Here is an 18,983-nt window from a genome sequence, read left to right as displayed (position 1 = left end):
AGTTTGGAAGGACGGGCGGGTCTTGGTAGATTTGCAGTGGACTGATGCTCCTTCCATTTCAATATGATGGCTTGCACAGTGCTCCTTGAGATGTTTAAAGCTTGGGAAATCTTTTTGTATCCAAATCCGGCTTTAAACTTCTCCACAACAGTATCTCGGACCTGCCTGGTGTGTTCCTTGGTTTTCATAATGCTCTCTGCACTTTAAACAGAACCGTGAGACTATCACACAGCAGGTGCATTTATACGGAGACTTGACTACACACAGGTGGATTCTATTTATCATCATCGGTCATTTAGGACAACATTGGATCATTCAGAGATCCTCACTGAACTTCTGGAGTGAGTTTGCTGCACTGAAAGTCAAGGGGCCGAATAATATTGCACGCCCCACTTTTCAGTTTTTTATTTGTTAAAAAAGTTTAAATTATCCAATAAATGTTGTTCCACTTCACGATTGTGTCCCACTTGTTGTTGACTCTTGAAAAAAAAATTAAATTTCATATCTTTATGTTTGAAGCCTGAAATGTGGCGAAAGGTTGCAAGATTCAAGGGGGCCGAATACTTTTGCAAGGCACTGTATATAATGGCACTTGAGACTTACATCAGGAGAGCCAATATTTTTGGCAATAGTGTGGATGCACATCATTTAAGGATCGGTCAAAGCACATGCAAAGCACCAAAAGTGCCAACGCTCAACAGGATTTGAGGAAGCTCTACAGAATACAATTGTCCTGCATGCAAAATCTGATGAATCCGGCATGGATGACAGGCAAAAACAGTAATTGGCCACTGCTTCTTACACCAATACACATTTCTCTTAATTTGATCCTTCAGAGTGAATCTCTGATCACAAACTGAGCAGGAAAAAGGTTTTTATCCGGTGTGGATTCTTGTGTGTATTTTCAAGCAATTTTTTGAGTGAATCTTTGATCACAAACCGAACAGGAAAAAGCTTTTTCGCCAGTGTGGGTCCTTGTGTGTATTTTCAAGCTATTTTTTTGAGTGAATGTTTGAACCGGAAAAAGGTTTTTTGCCAGTGTGGGTTCTTGTGTGTTTTGTTAAATCTCCCGCCTGAATAAAACCTTTTCCACAAACTGAGCAGGAAAAAGGTTTTTCGCCAGTGTGGGTTCTTGTGTGTATTTTCAAGCTATTTTTTTGAGTGAATCTTTGACCACAAACTGAGCAGGAAAAAGGTTTTTCGCCAGTGTGGATTCTAGTGTGTATTTTCAAGTTATTTTTTTGAGTGAATCTTTGACCACAAACCGGGCAGGAAAAAGGTTTTTCACCAGTGTGGGTTCGTTCGTGACTTAGTAAGTTTTGCTTATGACTGAATCTTTGACCACAAACTGAGCAAGAAAAAGGTTTTTCGCCAGTGTGGGTTCTAATGTGTTGTTTTAAGTGTTGCTTCTCAACAAATCTTTGATCACAAACCAAGCAAGAAAAAGGTTTTTCGCCACTGTGGGTTCTAGTGTGTTTTTTCAAGGTGCTACTGCAACTGAATCTTTGACCACAAACTGGGCAGGCAAAAGGTTTTTCACCGGTGTGGGTTCTTGTGTGTTTTGTTAAATCTCCTGCCTGAACAAAACCTTTTCCACAAACTGAGCAGGAAAAAGGTTTTTCGCCAGTGTGGGTTCTTGTGTGTTTTGTTAAATCTCCCGCCTGAACAAAACTTTTTCCACAAACTGAGCAGGAAAAAGGTTTTTCGCCAGTGTGGATTCTTGTGTGTATTTTCAAGGTATTTTTTTGAGTGAATCTTTGACCACAAACTGAGCAGGAAAAAGGTTTTTCACCAGTGTGGGTTCGTTCGTGACTTTGTAAGTTTTGCTTTTGAGCGAATCTTTGACCACAAAGTGAGCAAAAAAAAGGTTTTTCACCAGTGTGGGTTCTTGTGTGGTATATCAAGTTGCTGTTGTGCCTGAATCTTTGATTACAAACTGAGCAGGCAAAAGATTTTTCACCAGTGTGCCTCCTCATATGTGCACGACAAGTTTGCTTCGTCGCAAAGGTTTTCCCACACTGAGAGCATTTGCAGAGTTTGTCGTCACCGTGAGACTTCTTATGACCATCATCATTGTAAGGTGAGTGTGATGTGGCGCCATCTCTGTCTGATGGAGCAATGTAGATGTCCGCTTGCAATCCTTCTGTTGTACTGCTGCCCCTTGGAAGCTGCGCCCCTGTGCCTGTCTCTGTCGGCCCATCTTCACTCTTCAAGGGCTCACCAGTCAAACTGGTGATACCTTCCTCCTCTTTACCATATGGCAGCTCCTCCTCCTCCTCCTTTTTGATTTGAAGTTGCTTTTCTCTCTCCTTCTGTTGTAGACAGGGCACTGGCTCCTCCTCCTCTTTGATTTGGAGGAGCTCAACATCCATTTTAACGCCAGGAGATTCTGGCTCAGCACCAATATATTTCCTGAAACCTGCAAGACACAAGAAAACCACTGATATATTTTAGAGACAACCACCGTGTAATCGGCCAGTCTTTTCTTTGTGCCTGGCTCACAGCCAACATGTCCGCGGTTTGGAAGTATTTTCAGGTATCAAACGGTGTTGTTTTTGTCAAAGATGAGGACAACGAAAACATTTCGTTCATGAACATTTTTTTCATGACAATGACGTCACGATGACGGGCTGAAAACGCCTCTTTGATGACTTTAACGTGACGAAAAGATTGCCAATTTACATCTGACGAGACGACAACATGAAAATGTGCCATCGTAGCTGTCATATGTTCACAATGCATGACATTTGATAGTTGTGCACGCAGTTTTTTTTTGTGCTGTAGTCATTCAGCCTGATATATGATACATGATACAGTGAGGACAGCTGCAGCTTATAGTCCAGTGCGGCTTATCTATGAAAACATTTTTGTGCCAAATTTGGTGGACTGCGGCTTATAGTCAGGTGCGCCTTATAGTGCGAAAATTAGGGTATTCAGTTCAATTGAGTTTGTTTCTTTATATTTAAATTTATCGTAAATTGTATTTTTCAAATAACTAGTGCCCTCCATAATTATTGGCACCCCTGAAAAAGATGTGTTTTTTGACTTCTAATTTTTTTTTTAAATTCAAATAATATGGGACCTTAATGGGAAAAAAGAGAAAAATCCAACCTTCAATACAAGTGCATTCATTCAGTGGGGGAAAAAAATCCCACATAAAGAAAAAACTATTTGACATCAAATAATGTGTGTCACAATTATTAGCACCCCTGGTGTTAATATTTTTTACAACCCCCTTTTGCCAACAAAACAAGGTCTGGGGACTGAGATGGCCATGGGAGGAGCTTGATTTTGTGTCTGGTGAACCATTTTTGTGTAGATTTGGCCATATGTTTAGGGTCATTGTCTTACTTAAAGACCCAGTGATGACCCATCTTCAGCTTTCGGGCAGAGGGCAACAGATTTTGATTTAAAATGTCCTGGTATTTCAAAGCATTCATGATGCCATGCACCCTAACAAGGTTCCCAGGGCCTTTGGAAGCGAAACAGCCCCACAGAATCACTGACCCACCCCCATACTTCACAGTGGGTATGAGGTGCTTTTCAGCATGCACATCTTTCGTGGCACGCCAGACCCACTTAGAGTGTTTGTTGCCAAAAATCTCAATCTTGGTCTCACACAAAAATACACATGGTCCAAGGCTTCAACTGGGACCGTGTGCTTTGGTCAGCTAGCTGTCACGCCTCCTGGTTTGTTTCCACTCTCCGAAGCCGGGGGGGGAGAGAAATGACAAAAGCCTAACTCCGGTGGCATAAAATATAGTTTGGGAGGTGCAAGAAGTGGACAGTTCTGATCATTATGGGGTAATTTTGCCATGTCGTACTGAATAAATCCATTTTTAATATGTCACATTCCATTTAGCTCAAGACTTATTTGTCATGACCATACCTAGGCATGTGCCGGTAACCGGTTTCACGGTTTACCGTGGTGTGAAAACGTCGCGGTTTCAAAACCAATAAAATTTTCCGTCAGACCGTAGTACGGTATTCGCTATTTTTCTTGTGTCAAAAATGCAGCCAGAAGCTGCTTGGCGCAGCAGCGCTCACCCCCTCCCCTTTGTTGCTGTGTGTGAAAGTGACGCTATCGGCTAGCCAGCCAGCTAACCCAAAAACTAATACTCCAAATATAAGGCGTACTGTTCTTCAATTTATTGAGCTCTCAAATCGTGGTAAGTTTAATATACAAAATGAATACATTTAAAATGTTGTACAATTAGATTTTTCCATGTGAGTAGCACAGTAACAGATTAGCACCATGGAAAAAGTTCGCCAAAAACAAAACACATTTTCCTTTCAAATTCAATATAAAAACTAACTAAAAGCTTACAAAGATGATTGTTAGCCTAGGCTTACCTGGGAGAGCAACTTCGTTGAGTTTGACAGCCGCAGAGTGAGAAAACAAGCTTGAGTCGCTTGAATGAAGGGGAAAAAGTGATAGCGTCAAAGATTGCTAATTGCGAAAGATGATCTTGCCCTAAGCACAAATCCACGATCGCTGGATCAAGGTGAGGTCTCACTCCCAATGTTTTTTATTTTTTTTAATTTTATTTTTTAGATGAAACCTTTCCACAACAATATTGACATTTTAACTAACTTATACATTTTTAAGTAACTTATGAATTCTTTATGTTCTTTTTAACACAAAGGCATGACATCATGTAGACTAGAGTTGACACTAGAGCTGGGAATCTTTGGGCAACTAACGATTCGATTACAATTACGATTCAGAGGCTCCGATTCGATTATAAAACGATTATTGATGCACCCCCCTCCTTTTTTTTTCTTTTTTAAAATTTTTTTTTAATGTTTTGTACATTAGTTCCAAAATTGTTCAAAAATACTCTCAGGCTAAACCATACTACTATTTCAGTATCAAGTTAACATATAGCAGTAAACAAATATACAAAATTAACATTAAATAAAAAAACTCCAGTCCCCATTCTGTATCAGCAGCTTTAAACTACATTCAATTAATTTAATGCTGTGAATCAACCGTTAAATTTGTAAAAATTGCTCCCGTTAATCCATAATTTCCCTTTTGTCTACTTTCGACATGTGAAAGTTTAAAAACTATTTTAAAGATAGATTCAAGTCAATATTTTACCGATTTAGGAGTATTTTAGATAAAAAGTTAATTAGGTTTGCTTGGAAGGTTCGCTACAACAGCCTTGCAGGGAAGTGTACTGCTTTAAGATGGCAGCCGTTTATAACGCCCGCATCTAGCTTTTTGTAGATGTGCTGCTAACGCTACCAAATCTGTATTGCATCTAGTCCTATATAAATTATATCCACCGTAACATTATATGGAAGTAACTGTAGCAGCTTTTCGGCAGCAGTCAGGTATGTTGTTGTGTTTTTTTATCTCGTTGCATGAGTTGAGCTAGAGCCGTGAGTTGAGCATTGGGCATTACCCGAGGGGCCGGGTAATGGGAAGCATGATGTTTAGCTACTCTCGCTCCGTTCCGTCCCGAAGACCGTGCGGCGCGCTGAGTGTTGTGTACTTCCGCTTTACTTCGCATATTACAATAATCGGAATTTGGATGTTTGTGAATCGTTCTCGAATCTTCCACGGCCGAATCGCGAATAATCTAAGAATCGGAAATTTTGCACACCTCTAGTTGACACAGTGGCTGAAAATGGCGAAACTTCACTTAAGCTTTTCCACCCTCAAAAAAAAAAGTCATGCAGTATAAATTTCTAAAAATTTTTATTCAGAAGTGTTTTTACTTTTTTATAGAAATGATTTTGTTCTTGCTCTAATCTTGAGCAACTTGAGCTGTGGCTGTGAGTATAGTCTATAAATTATATTTAGTTTAATTTTATTTAAAATATTTTTTTCTTGATTATTTATTTTAACAATATATTCATGTTCCAATTTGCAACTATGGTCTGAAAAAAAAAAATCCTGTTCAATGGAAAAAAGTTTTTTTTTTTTTAACCGATACATCTCAAAAATTTTTGGAGCTATAATTGCAATACCGTGATACCGCGGTATTTTTGCTCACGGTTATCGTACCGTCAAAATATCATACCGGCACATGCCTTACCATACCATTTATTTCGCAATTGGGGAAAAATACTTCAATAAAAAGAATATCCTGTAAAATATTGAAGTAGAGAGACTGAAACAATGACATTTTGCTGCTCTCTTCGTCGCATGTTCCTCGTTCTGAATAATTCCCCCTCAATGGGCTGAATCCTAAATCAGGTGAAACCATGACCCTGCTGACGTCATCCTCCTGTTGGGGACGCGCTAGCCCTAAAATGGTATGCGTGGCTAAACGGCAGATTAAAAGACCAATTTCTCTTCATCTGTGCGTTGCCAAATTGTTGTATTTAGTCGAATTGTCTCAAAATATGATTCTAATTCATATGATAATGCTATTTAAGACTTTTTTTTTTTTTATCCTGCAGTAGGCACTTTAAGCTCTGCTGTCTGATAACACATTACTTGCATGCTCATCCTTCATTAATATTTTTCTAATCATTTTATTAATTGTGATTTATTGACCTGTTTTGCACATCGTTTTAAATAAAACAAGGAATTGAATCATGTTGTCCAAATGTCTTATTGTGATCAAAATCTGCGATAAAAAAGAATGACATACTATTTTTGTTTATATGTATGTACTTATGTATGTAGTGTTTCCTTGTAACAACAAAATTCGTGTCCTCATTGCATCCCGAAGACCGCACTGTGTGTTAGTTCCGCTTTACTTAGAATATTTAAATAATCGGAATTAGGTATTAGCTATCGAATATTTTAGTAATCGAGTAATCGACTGAAAATTCTATCGATTAATCGAGTAATCGGATAAAACAAATATATTTTTAGGTGAAGAGCAATTATAAATATACATGAGAAAACAAGACATTTCATCTAATCTTGAACCATTTTCAGTCAATCAATGTCTTTATTATCGATGTACAGGACTGTCTCAGATAATTAGAATATTGTGATAAAGTTCTTTACTTTCTGTAATGCAATTAAAAAAACAAAAATGTCATACATTCTGGATTCATTACACATCAACTGAACTATTTCAAGCCTTTTATTATTTTAATATTGCTGAATTTGGCTTACAGCTTAAGAAAACTCAAAAATCCTATCTCAAAATATTAGAATATCATGAAAAAGTATACAAGTAGGCTATTCAACTAATCACCTGAATCATCTAATTAACTCGAAACACCTGCGAGGGTTTCCTGAGCCTTAAAAACACTCAGCTTGGTTCAGTAAACTAAATCACAAGTATGGGGAAGACTGCTGATCTGACTGCTGTCCAGAGGACCATCATTGATACCCTCCATCAGGAGGGTAAGACACAAAAAGAAATTTCTCAAAGAGCAGGCTGTTCACAGAGTGCAGTTTCAAAGCATATCCACAAAAAGTCTGTTGGAAGGGAAAAATGTGGCCGGAAACGCTGCACAACCAAGAGACATGACCGCAGCCTTAACAAAATTGTGAAGAAGAGCCGCTTCCAGAATTTGGGGGAGCTTCAAAGACAGTGGGCTGAAGCTGGAGTCCAGGTATCAAAAGCCACAGTTCACAGACGTGTCCGGGAAATGGGCTACAATAGCCGTATTCCCATGGTCAAGCCACTTCTGAACTCAAGACAACGGAAGAAGCGTCTGACTTGGGCTATGGAGAAGAAGCACTGGACAGTTGCAGAGTGGTCCAAAGTCCTCTTTTCAGACGAAAGCAAGTTTTACATTTCATTTGGAAGTCAAGGCGCCAGAGTCTGGAGAAAGGCTGGAGAGGAGCAAAATCCAAGTTGCTTGAAATCCAGTGTGAAGTTCCCACAGTCAGCAATGGTTTGGGGAGCCATGTCAGCTGCTGGTGTTGGTCCACTGTGTTTCATCAAGTCCAGAGTAAATGCAACTGTGTACCAAGAGATTTTAGAGCACTACATGCTTCCATCTGCTGAAAAGCTCTATGGAGATGAGGATTTCATTTTCCAGCATGATCTGGCACCTGCCCACAGTGCCAAAACCACCAGTAACTGGTGCACTGACCATGGCATCACTGTCCTTGATTGGCCTGCTAATTCCCCTGACCTGAACCCCATCGAGAATTTGTGGGGTATAGTTAAGAAGAAGGTGAAAGACACCAGACCTACAAATGCAAATGAGCTGAAGGCCGCTATCGAAGCATCCTGGGCATCAATAACACCTCAGCAATGCCACAGGCTGATTGCCTCCATGCCACGCCGGATTGATGCAGTAATCCGTGCAAAAGGATTCCCAACCAAGTACTGAGTGCATCAATGGACATTTTCAAATGTTTGATTTAGTTTTGCTGTTATAAAATTATTTTTTTACTTGGTCTGAGGAAGTATTCTAATTTTTTGATATAGGATTTTTGAGGTTTCTTAAGCTGTAAGCCAAAATCAGCAATATTCAAATAATAAAAGGCTTGAAATAGTTCAGTTGATGTGTAATGAATCCAGAATGTATGACATTTTTGTTTTTTTAATTGCATTACAGAAAGTAAAGAACTTTATCACAATATTCTAATTATCTGAGACAGTCCTGTATATTGTTGAAAACAGCCAACAATTGCATCTCAGATGTAACTACAATTAAAAAAAAAGACTAATTCACTGCTTTCACTCAAAAAACCATTAGATCTTATTTAAAAAAAAATATATATATATATATATATACCTAAAAATGCCGTTACGCTTGATAACACACATCACTTAAAAGTTAGAATTTTTTTATCACGTGTGTCAATTGAATTTCTATTTGTGTCAAGCCATTTTTAAGGTCTAGTTAAGTTTTAAGTTAGTCTAAACTGTAAGTCCTGATAGGATTTTGAGTTTTTGCAGTGTTTAAAATAAATGTATGATACAGGCTGTATTGGAGCACATTAGGAACCAGTGCTACTTGGTGTTTTATCCAGCAATGACTTTTGAGCTAAAATTGATAGTTAGCATTATTGAGTTTTTATTTTACACCCTCATCACTCCACAACGCTATGTTATGTTAAAGCCTGTATGTAAGACACATTAGACACGCATCGACAGTGGTCATAATTAATAGAAACCTAGCCCTCCGCAGGGCTAACGTTACGTGAGCTAAACGTTAATCTTATGTATTAGCGCTTAGCGCTCTACTGCTTTAAGATGGCGGCTGTTTACTAATGCTGCCCAGACGCGGCCGAGTCTGTCACTTCGCATCTAGTTCAACATACATGTGATCTCTATGAGACTCATCAGATGCTACCTAACTATCAACTAGCATCGTGCGGGCTAGTATTTAGCAACGTCAGCGTTGTTTGTTGCTGCTGTCGGCTGATGTAAGTTTTTTATTTTTATTTTTTTGCTTCTTCCTCTACGCACGTGACATCAGCGCGTTGTCCCGCATTTAAAGTAGTCCGAGCAAAACGTGATGCTTAGAGCTGTCAAAATAAACGATTACTCGAGGTGAATAAAATTACTAGGAACAGTTTTCAAACTCGAGTTACTCGAGTTGCTCGAGTATTCGTTTCAGCTCTAATCGGAATATGGATGTTTGTAAATCGTTCTCGAATCTTCAGCTGCCGAATCGGAAATTTCACACACCTTTAATGTCACACCCCTATGAGTAAATGTTCCACTTGATTTGGTGTGGTTGGAGTGACCAGATGTTTGCCGTCACTGTTTTTGACACAACGTTACTAACTTGTTTGCGCTACTAAATATGTCTGTTCTACACTGTTCTACTTCAAACAAAGCAAATTTGTTTACATTGAAAGAAATCTTTCAATCTGCAAACAATCGTCAAGTTGATGCCGTGGCGCAAATCTTACGTCGGTTCGCAAGTCCATTGCACAGCTACTAAGAAAGCAAATCCACTACTGCTTACTGAAAAACATTTTCGTACTTATGAGACGGTACCATATTTGATTTCTGCCTCGTCAAAGAAAATAAAACAATGCTTGGGATGACCTTTAATGTGAACGGACTCTTCCTCCTTGATGTATGGCGACGCTTCCTCCTCCTTGGTGCATGGCGATTCTTCCTCCTCCCCCTTGACGTATGCAGACTCCTGGTGCTCAAGACGATGGGCTTGACTGACATCTAGGTCTGCAAGACACAAACACACGGGTCAAATCTTATTTCTTTATTTGCAAACTTGTTCAAACTTGATAAACTCAAACCTCGTCCATTGAGTTTGATGAGCCAATGACAGATAAAATCATTTTATGCAGTTACAACGGGAACAAGAGTGCAAGAATGAAATAAATAAATGTTTAAATGAATGAAAAAATATTGAAATACAAATTGAACAAATTTAATGAATGTTAAAACAAATTACGAATCCGACTAGAGATTTGTGTATGTCGCCCTCTAATGGTTGCCCGTAATTGCAGGGGTGTTTGCACACCGAAATAGCAGCAGTGTCAGTCAATGAAGGGTGTGGCGCACCACACCTATCTAAATATATTTAGCTCATTATCTACGCACTATTTCCCAGAAGTTTTCTGAAATATCACATCAAATAGGAATTGTTCCTTTACACTCTTTATTTTGAAAATCACATCGGTTCTCCTTTTGCAAGCTTGTGCCTGACTACGTCGTCGCAGAGTTGGAAAATCAGGAGAAAGATCCACAGAAGGGTATTTTAAGTTAATGAATGTAATTAGGGCCAGAGCACTAAGCGTGCGACAGCCCTATTGTAATGCAAATGATTAGGTTATTTTTTTCCTTGTCAAATGAAACTGGCCAATTTGGAGGCCTAAACATGCTCAAAAACTCACCAAAATTTGCAAATACGCGCAGCTTTGCGTAAATTTAGGTAATTTTGCAACTTTAAGAAAAAATGTAACAAAATGGCTCAGTGGCTTCCCCTTGAATTTAAAAAAAAAAAGGCCTATAACATTAGGGTTTTTCAGCATAGAGCGATGAAATTTGGGGAGTCTATACCTTGTCCAAAACCGCTACAAAAAGTCATTTACACCCATATTCCTAACCCGACAAGAAATCAGGTATTTTGGATTGAATGTGAACTTTTAATCGATTAACAGGGTGCACATTTGAGACTTGGTGCCTAGGGAGTTAGTTGAATCCTCCTCAAAATTGGTGAGAATGTTCATGAGACATATGAGATCTTAAGTTGTCAAAATGGTGAGTTTTCATTCACGGGCCTGACCTGGGCGGGGTGCCAGAGTCGGCCATTTTTGGGCAAAACACCAAATTCAGAAAAGTATTAATAACTCTCTGATACAACGTTCAATGTTTTTCATGTCTGGCATGTATGTGAGGTATCCCAGCCTGAGGACAACTGTATTGAAATATTACCTATTCGGCATGGCGCCCCTAGTGGGAACAGGAAATGCCCTTTTTTTTTTTTAAAAAAAAACAAGACAGGCTCCCCCTCCAAGGGAAAAAAAAATCTATTGACCTCAAACCTGCATCGGGGAGCCTAAAGACTTATGTTCAGGTGACTGATGAAAAATACTGAGGTTTTGTTGAAGCGGAGGGGTCCAAACAGGAAAGTGAAAATTACTAGCCATTTTGTCTCACCACGGACCTGAACTGGCCTGGGTGCCAAAGTCGGTCATTTTTTTCAGCAAAACACCAAATTAAGAAATGACTATCTATTTCATATCTGGTAAGTATGTGAGGTATCCCAGCCTGAACATGACTGCATTGAAATATGACCAATTATTTCTGGCGCCCCCTCGTGGGAACAGAAAATGCCCTCTTTTACGAGACAGGCTCCTTCTCCACGGGAAGAAAATCTATTGACCTCAAACCTGCATCAGAGGAGCCATAAGACATGTGTTCAGGTGCCTGATGAAAAATGTTGAGGTTTCGTTGAAGCAGAGGCTCCAACAGGAAAGTGAAAATTACCGTCTTCATTTCGTCTCGGCAAAAATTTTAGACAGTCATAACTCGGCAGACATACAACATATCTGCGCCAAACTTCCTGTGTTTGGTGAGAGTCGTACCCTGAAGGGTCCTGTAGGGGTAATTTGCATCAACCCTACACTGCCAACTTGCGGTAACCGAAAGTCACTCATTTTATTGATCCATGTCCATTTCTTGTCAGGTTTGTCATTGTAGTTAAAAGACCTTTTGTAAGACTACAATTTGAGGGCCCATGTCCCTATGTCTCTGACTGTTGCCGTGACAACCCTTTGTTCACCAATAAATGCAAATATATTTTTCAGGGACTCTGGCAGCTTATAGAGCCATGGAATTTGGCACACTTGATTGAATTGGCCCAATTAGAAGATTCATTTTCGTTTTGAATAAGGGCATGGCTGCACAGCTCAGTAGCGCCTACTTTTTTTGTAGGACTCTCTCCGATTGAGTTTTTTTTCTCCTATGTGCGTGAATGTATTTCTCATCCACCCCAAAAAAAGCAAGGTGGGAGCATGTTAGCTTCTCATGAGGTGATTAGAGTTTCGCCAGACTGCGAGGGCCCGTTCAGTCCTGTTTGCAGGCCTAGTTCTGTTTGAAGCACAGCCGGGCAGTAGACCGAAAATTTACCGTTACCGAAATTCTTCACGATGACCGACGTAATTTTGACCATGTCGGTAAATTCGGCGATTTGATAAAAAAAAGAAAATATTGTCTTTTCATCCCGCTTTGACTCTGTGTTGTTCAAAACATTGTCCAACAAGTAACGCATTAAAAAATAATTTATATGTTGTATATTTGACAAAATAATCGCGTTTCCGAAGTTTGAGCCTGAAAGGGGACGAACCCGGAAGTGATACGTCACACTGAGAACAGCGATGGCAGCGCCCCATACGGCCGCCATACAAAGCCCTTCAAACAATAATTCAAACAGCGATATAAGCGATAGATCGAGCGCAAGGGAGGAGATCCAAGTTTTTGAAGAGTTGGAGGAAGAGGAGGATTTTGGAATTTTATGTTGGACCGTACATGTATTAGCCAGACGCTAATCAGGATGCAAACAATGTGCCCAGACTCCCTGACATGGAATGGAGACAAGACCCATCGAGATTACAAGATTGGTAAGATATAGGCTGTTATTATTTTTATGATTTGAAGCATGTCAGGTAAATAAACCACCTACTATTGCCTGGGATAAAAGAAAAGTTTTGACAAATCCCCGATCATGTTGTAGAATGAACAGTAGAAGCTAGCGACGTTAGGTTTTATTTACCTGACATGTTTCGGCGAACACCACTGCCTTTGGACCCTCTGACGAAGGCGGAAGTGTTCGTTGAATCATGTCAGGTAAATAAACCACCTACTATTTACTGGGATAAAAGAAAAGTTTTGACGAATCCCCGATCATGTTGTGGAATGAACAGCAGAAGCTAGTGACGTTAACTTTTATTTATCTGACATGTTTCAGCGAACACTTCCTATTGCGAACTCTGACGAAGGCGGAAGTGTTCGCCGAAACATGTCAGGTAAATAAAACTCCTACTAGTAGCCACGTTTACATGCTGACTTTTATTCATACCGATTCAAATCATTCCGAATGGAAATTTCACATCAGCTGTTTACATGTCACTTCATCTATTCCGATCCAGCGTTTACATGTGTCTGCCTTTATTCCGAAAGGACGTTTGACAACTGCCGTCTGACATGCGCAGATTAATCAAAACAAAGCGTCACGTTGCAAAACATGGAGATCGATCGTCAGATCAGCTGCTGTTCTAACTTTTCGAGTGGAAACAAAACTTCCGAATGACACGCCGTTCATTTAAAAAGTTGTGTGGGTGCGCTGTGCGTGTGCTTGGAAGCCATGTTGCATGTGACGTTACTTACGTCACCAAGTGACGTCACCACGTCAGTACGGAGCAAGTTCCCTGTTTACATGATATAATTTTACTTCTAATCGGTTTGGGAAAAGGAATATTCCACCCCTGTGAATCGGAATGAAATTCCATTCGGTTTGGGCCTGTTCATTCCGAATGAGGTGTTTATACGAAACACATTTATTCGGTTTGAACAAATATTCCGATTGTAATTCGGAATATTTGGCTCCATGTAAACGTGGCAATTAACCTGGAATAAAAGAAAAGTTTTGCAAACTATGATCGGGTATTGACAAGAGTTAGCTTTCAGCTAACGTCGCTAGCTTCTACTGTTCGTTCAACAACACGATCGGGGTTGTGCCTCGAGTTACCTTTAGGCTAACGTCGCTACCTTCTACTGTTCATTCCACAACAGTTGGCAGCTCTGCTTTGACAAAGTCATCAGTCATCTATCCAAAAATCACACTTACTTTTTTGCAAATCCTTGATTAACTTCAATAAGCAACTCCAATGCACGCAGTGCTTGCCTGGGGAATCAGAGAGCAAAGAGAGAGGGAGGGAGCGACAGTGACACGGATCTGCGATAGACTGAGGGCGCGAAGTTTGAAGCGCGAAGTAGCGAGGGATAACTATAGACCTACCCACCGACGTCACAAAACCACGTGCTCGCTGTATGGTTCCGCCCCCTTGTCCGTCATTTTGTCTCTGTATTAGCATTGGTTTCAATTGATCGAGGAATTTAAAATGCATTTCATGGAAGACCCGGTGCTTTCGGATGCCGTAAACTCACTGGATGTGTTGCATAAAGGCGTTATGTGGAAAAGCTTCGTTCTATACAGTCGCCAGATCCATATTTGATGCCCAAATCAATGTTTTTCGACCCACTGTCTTCGCCCTGTCTGCCTGACATCTGCTACGCTGATATTTACAACTATCTTGTCCACACAAAGTCAGCCTATTCTCACGAAAATTTGAAATACTTCAAGAGCTTGGAGGCTTATAAATACTTTGTTGCTGGTTGGGTGAAACAGGTCCTCGTCCACGAAAATTCGGCAGGAATCTATCTTGTGCTTGGAAAGGTGAGTTACGAAATTTTCAATTCAAAATCTTTTATTCTCGCTAACATCCACTGTCAAGTGTAATTTATTTCATGTCATTTGTCAATGCAGTTAGGGCTTTTTATGTTTATACTGTATGGTTTAGCGATAGCACTCTCACTACATACATACGTGTATGTTGTCAGCGATTAGCCTAGCAATGATCTTAATTGTGGTTATTTGTCAGCCCAAAACCCTCTAAGTATATCTTAAATGCATCTTACCGGATATAAAATGACTACTACATAGTCTGTGGTGATTTTTTGGTGCCTAGTTTTCACGTCGAATTGCAGCCGTCCATTTCGCTCTCCTCTTTGGATCCCTCGGAATACGGTAAAACTTCAAGTCTCTCCTTCCATCTTCTCTGTTAGTGCAACCAACAGCCACACACGCCTTCACCATTTTGATTATTAATGTTAAGGAGCAGAAAAACACGCCGTAAATAGGAGGAATGTACGTAGCCGTAACAGGTTAACACTATGTTTTGACGGACAATTGGGCGGTACCATTCAGGAGAGCGGAGTTGTGACGTCACGTGGGTAGGGTCTATAGACCCTACTCACGTGACGTCACAGCCACGCCCCCGTGCCATGTTGTCCGCATACTAGTCATGTTAATGCATTAGCGCTTCGTAAATTCCTCCTACTATGGCGTGTTTTTCTGCTCGTTAACATTAAACAATCAAAATGGTGAAGTCGTGTGTGGCGGTCGGTTGCAAAAACAGAGAAGATAGACGGAGAGACTTGAATTTTTACCGTATTCCGAGAGAGCCGAAGAGGAGACCGCGATTGACTGCTGCAATTCGACGAGAAAACTGGGCTCCAAACGACTACCACAGATTATGTAGTAGTCATTTTATATCTGGTAAGATGCATTTAATATATATTTAGAGGGTTTTGGGCTGACAACCACAATTAAGATCATTGCTAGGCTAATCGCCGACAACATACACGTATGTATGTAGTTAGAGTGCTATCGCTAAACCATATAAACATTAAAAGCCCTAGCTCCATTGACAAATGACATGAAATACATTAGACTTGACAGTGGATGTTAGCAAGAACAAAAGATTTTGAATTGAAAATTTCGTAACTCACCTTCCGAGCACAAGATTCCTGCCGAATTTTCGTGTACGAGGACGTGTTTCACCCAACCAGCAACGTAGCATTTATAAGCCTCCAAGCTCTTAAAGTTTTTCAAACTTTCGTGAGAATAGGCTGATTTTGTGTGGACAAGATAGATGTCAGGCGAAGCCAGCGGGTCGAAAAACATCGATTTAGGCATGAAATACGGATCTGGCGAATGGATAAACTGAAGCTTTTCCACGTAACGCCTTTTATGCAACGGATCCAATGAGTTTACAGCGTCAGATAACACCGGGGCTTCCATGAATTGCTCTATAACTTGCTCGACTAATTGAAAACAATGAGAATAGGTCTGAAAAAGAGGTACAGTATGGCGGCCGGAAACAGCGACACGCCCATTTTGTGACGTAGGTGAGTAGGGTCTATACGTATCATCAAAAGTGAACCAACCTTCGAGTCTGTGAAGAACAACCTTTGCGTGCATCATTTTGCACATAGTCGAGTCTTGGTGACGTGGGGGCTCCTCTTTTACTCCACAAAGTTCCTCCTGGAACTTTTCTGCAGCCAGTGTAGTCATCGCGAACATATTCCCCACTTGATTTCTGAACGCTTGAAGACGTGCCTTGCAGTTTTGTTAGCGGTTGACCAGCTAGGCTAGGCTAAAGTAGGCGAAAAAACTTCAACGAGTGCCCAGACGTGAAGACTGATGTTTGAGTCCGTAATGTGGCTAATGGAGGAGACGTCGTCGCGACTTCGATTCAGTCAAGTGACTGAAATCTAGGAAAAACAATATGTGCACAATGAAAAACCTGCTACATCTTGGGCAGTCTTTTTCATTTCCGACCAGCATTGCATGATGGGAAAGACAGTCTCTCTCCAGCCCAATCACATCGTAAAACCCGCCTATTTCAATAATAAAAACAAGAACAACCCAAATTACAACTTAAGTTTTCTTTGAGCCAAAACTCGGCGTGTTTAATTTCTATCGACATGCATGATGCATACTTAGGCCAGGGGCTCCGTACGTTGGACAATGAAAAGTACGCAAAAAAAAAAAAAGCAAGCGGGTCGTGTACGTGTGCGTCATGCATCATGACGTCAAGGATGTGAGTGGCTGGAGCCTGGAGTAGCCGTCCGATTGCTTTGGAAAAGTGGTGCTTTGAAGACAATCCACTAAGCCCCACGACGCAATGCAATCGAGTGAAAGGTGGCTGATATTTTTGGACAATAATCCGTTCAATCTCGCTTTTGCTTCGAGTCGTTTGGGTGCACGTTGAAACGTCGAGGCCTGCTTAGCCTAGCCTAGTTTAGCAGCTAACAGAGAGAAATAACGCGCCTGGGATAAACACGTCGCCCAGCAAGCAAACATCAAGTCCCAAAATGTCAGGTGAGTAAGTTAACTTTTGACTTGCAAGTACTACACATTACAATTCGAATGTTTAAAGACACAAAATGCCTGATTAGTGCTGTCACGCACCACCCCATTTGTGGCTTTCTATCGCCACTGATTTGGTTTCGCTTTCTAATTTTAATATGATGTAGAATACTTGAATTAAAATATTCTCATCTAACAATTCTACATATTCACCAATCGGTAAATGGAGAAACGACTTTTCAGTAACATCCGATAATAGTTGCTGGACACAAATCTGGTACAATACATTTACCTCTACTACAAATAGCAATCTGCAATTTATCCAATTTAAAATACTGCATAGATTGCATAGAACTTAATTTTATACGTACAAAATGGGTTTTTCCCCAATCCAATTAATGTCCAAACTGTCAGGAGAATACTCCAGATACATATTTGCATGCTATTTGGCAGTGTGAACCTGGACAACAGGTCTGGGTTAGTGTTGTATCGGTCGCGAACGATTCGTTCTTTTTGAACGAATTGTTTGGGTGAACGAGACCGAACTAATCACCATCTGCACTGATTCGTTCTATGAAGTTGGTGGCGCTTGTTCGCTGCGTGGGAGGGCGTTGAGCAAGCGGCAGCGTCTTCTGACATCGCACACGACCAATCAGACGCCAGCCTCATTGCGTGCAGGGGAGGGAGCGGAAACAGAATCAAGGCGTCTGTCACTCATTTCCACGTGTGGCCAAATAAGCAGCAAGCGTGCAGGCAGGGGGAAAGACTGAGTTTTGTCACTTCCCGTTCAGTGATTCGGTCCTCCGGTTCCTGACCTAGCTTGCTGCTAACTTGACTTTCCAGTAATGACTATGCGGTGAACGAGTCATAAAATGAAAGGAAATGACTTTGTCACATATTTGTTAACGTGGAGCCTATCAAATGCTGCTCAAACAGACAAAAACACCGCACAAATCTAGCGAGCATGGTTTAGTTTTCTACTTTTCTCAACAGACTCGGGACTGTACCTATGACGATATACTATCAAATTTACAGTAATTTAAAACACGCGTAGCTACCAGGCAAGCAAAAGCTGAGCTGCGGTCGCGTGACGGCAGTGAAGCGGGCAGAGAACTGTCACTATATGGAGGCTTCATGGCAGCGATATTTACCTCATATGTGCACAGAAAAAAAAAGAATATTTAGTATGATCACCATAATACTGATTTGCAATGAAACTGTATATACATGTCAATTTTTTTAGTGTTTAGTGTTTAGTTTTTTTTTTTTTTTTTTTTTTTTTTTCGTGTCAGAGGGTGTCGGTTGGTTTGACAAATTATGTCAATCCGTCCATCATGTGCTACTCAAGCGCCCAAAACAAAGCGCGCGGACACGGGAGATGTCGCAATATGTCTACATTTTTCTTAACAGACTAATGAGAGTAGAAAGGCGACATCATAAAGAGCAAACAATTATTTCTCGTCAGCATTTGACGATCTGAGATGCGGGGACGACAGGGGAGCTGACCGGATTATTTTATTTATTAATACCAGTGCAAAAATTCAATACGATCGTCTTAATAATAAAAAACAAAAATACAACAGAGCGAGAGGTAAATATGATGTGTTGGTCGTTCCATATTTAAGAATTAAACTTTCGATTTATTTTTATTTTCGTGACAGCAAGCATGCCGCGTTGGCTGGTAGAAGCAGCAGCAT

The 18,983-nt window shown here is 40.5% G+C and overlaps 2 protein-coding genes across 5 annotated transcripts in view; one reads left to right on the top strand and one right to left on the bottom strand.

The window, feature by feature from the left end:
* LOC130927852 (gastrula zinc finger protein XlCGF26.1-like) overlaps positions 1-18,983 on the top strand; it is a 56,018-nt gene that overhangs the window by 22,134 nt on the left and 14,901 nt on the right. The window lies entirely within an intron of this gene.
* Positions 537-16,772, bottom strand: LOC130927860 (gastrula zinc finger protein XlCGF57.1-like). Of its 4 annotated transcripts, none has more exons than XM_057853954.1 (3): positions 16,362-16,772; positions 9,933-10,070; positions 537-2,419 (listed from the first exon to the last, which is right to left on the bottom strand). In XM_057853954.1, exons 1-3 carry the CDS (start codon positions 16,495-16,497, stop codon positions 993-995), a joined length of 1,701 nt encoding a protein of 566 aa, XP_057709937.1. In that variant the 5' UTR covers positions 16,498-16,772; the 3' UTR covers positions 537-992. The 4 variants fall into 4 exon arrangements, with proteins under 4 accessions (XP_057709937.1, XP_057709938.1, XP_057709939.1 ...); XM_057853955.1 differs by lacking the exon at positions 16,362-16,772 and adding an exon at positions 14,375-14,511; XM_057853956.1 differs by lacking the exon at positions 16,362-16,772 and adding an exon at positions 14,200-14,226.

Source organism: Corythoichthys intestinalis, chromosome 13, assembly GCF_030265065.1.
Source record: "Corythoichthys intestinalis isolate RoL2023-P3 chromosome 13, ASM3026506v1, whole genome shotgun sequence".
In the NCBI taxonomy this organism is placed as follows: Eukaryota; Metazoa; Chordata; class Actinopteri; order Syngnathiformes; family Syngnathidae; genus Corythoichthys; species Corythoichthys intestinalis.
The sequence above is the reverse complement of the archived record's forward strand: the minus strand, read 5'-3'. Positions and strand labels throughout refer to the sequence as shown.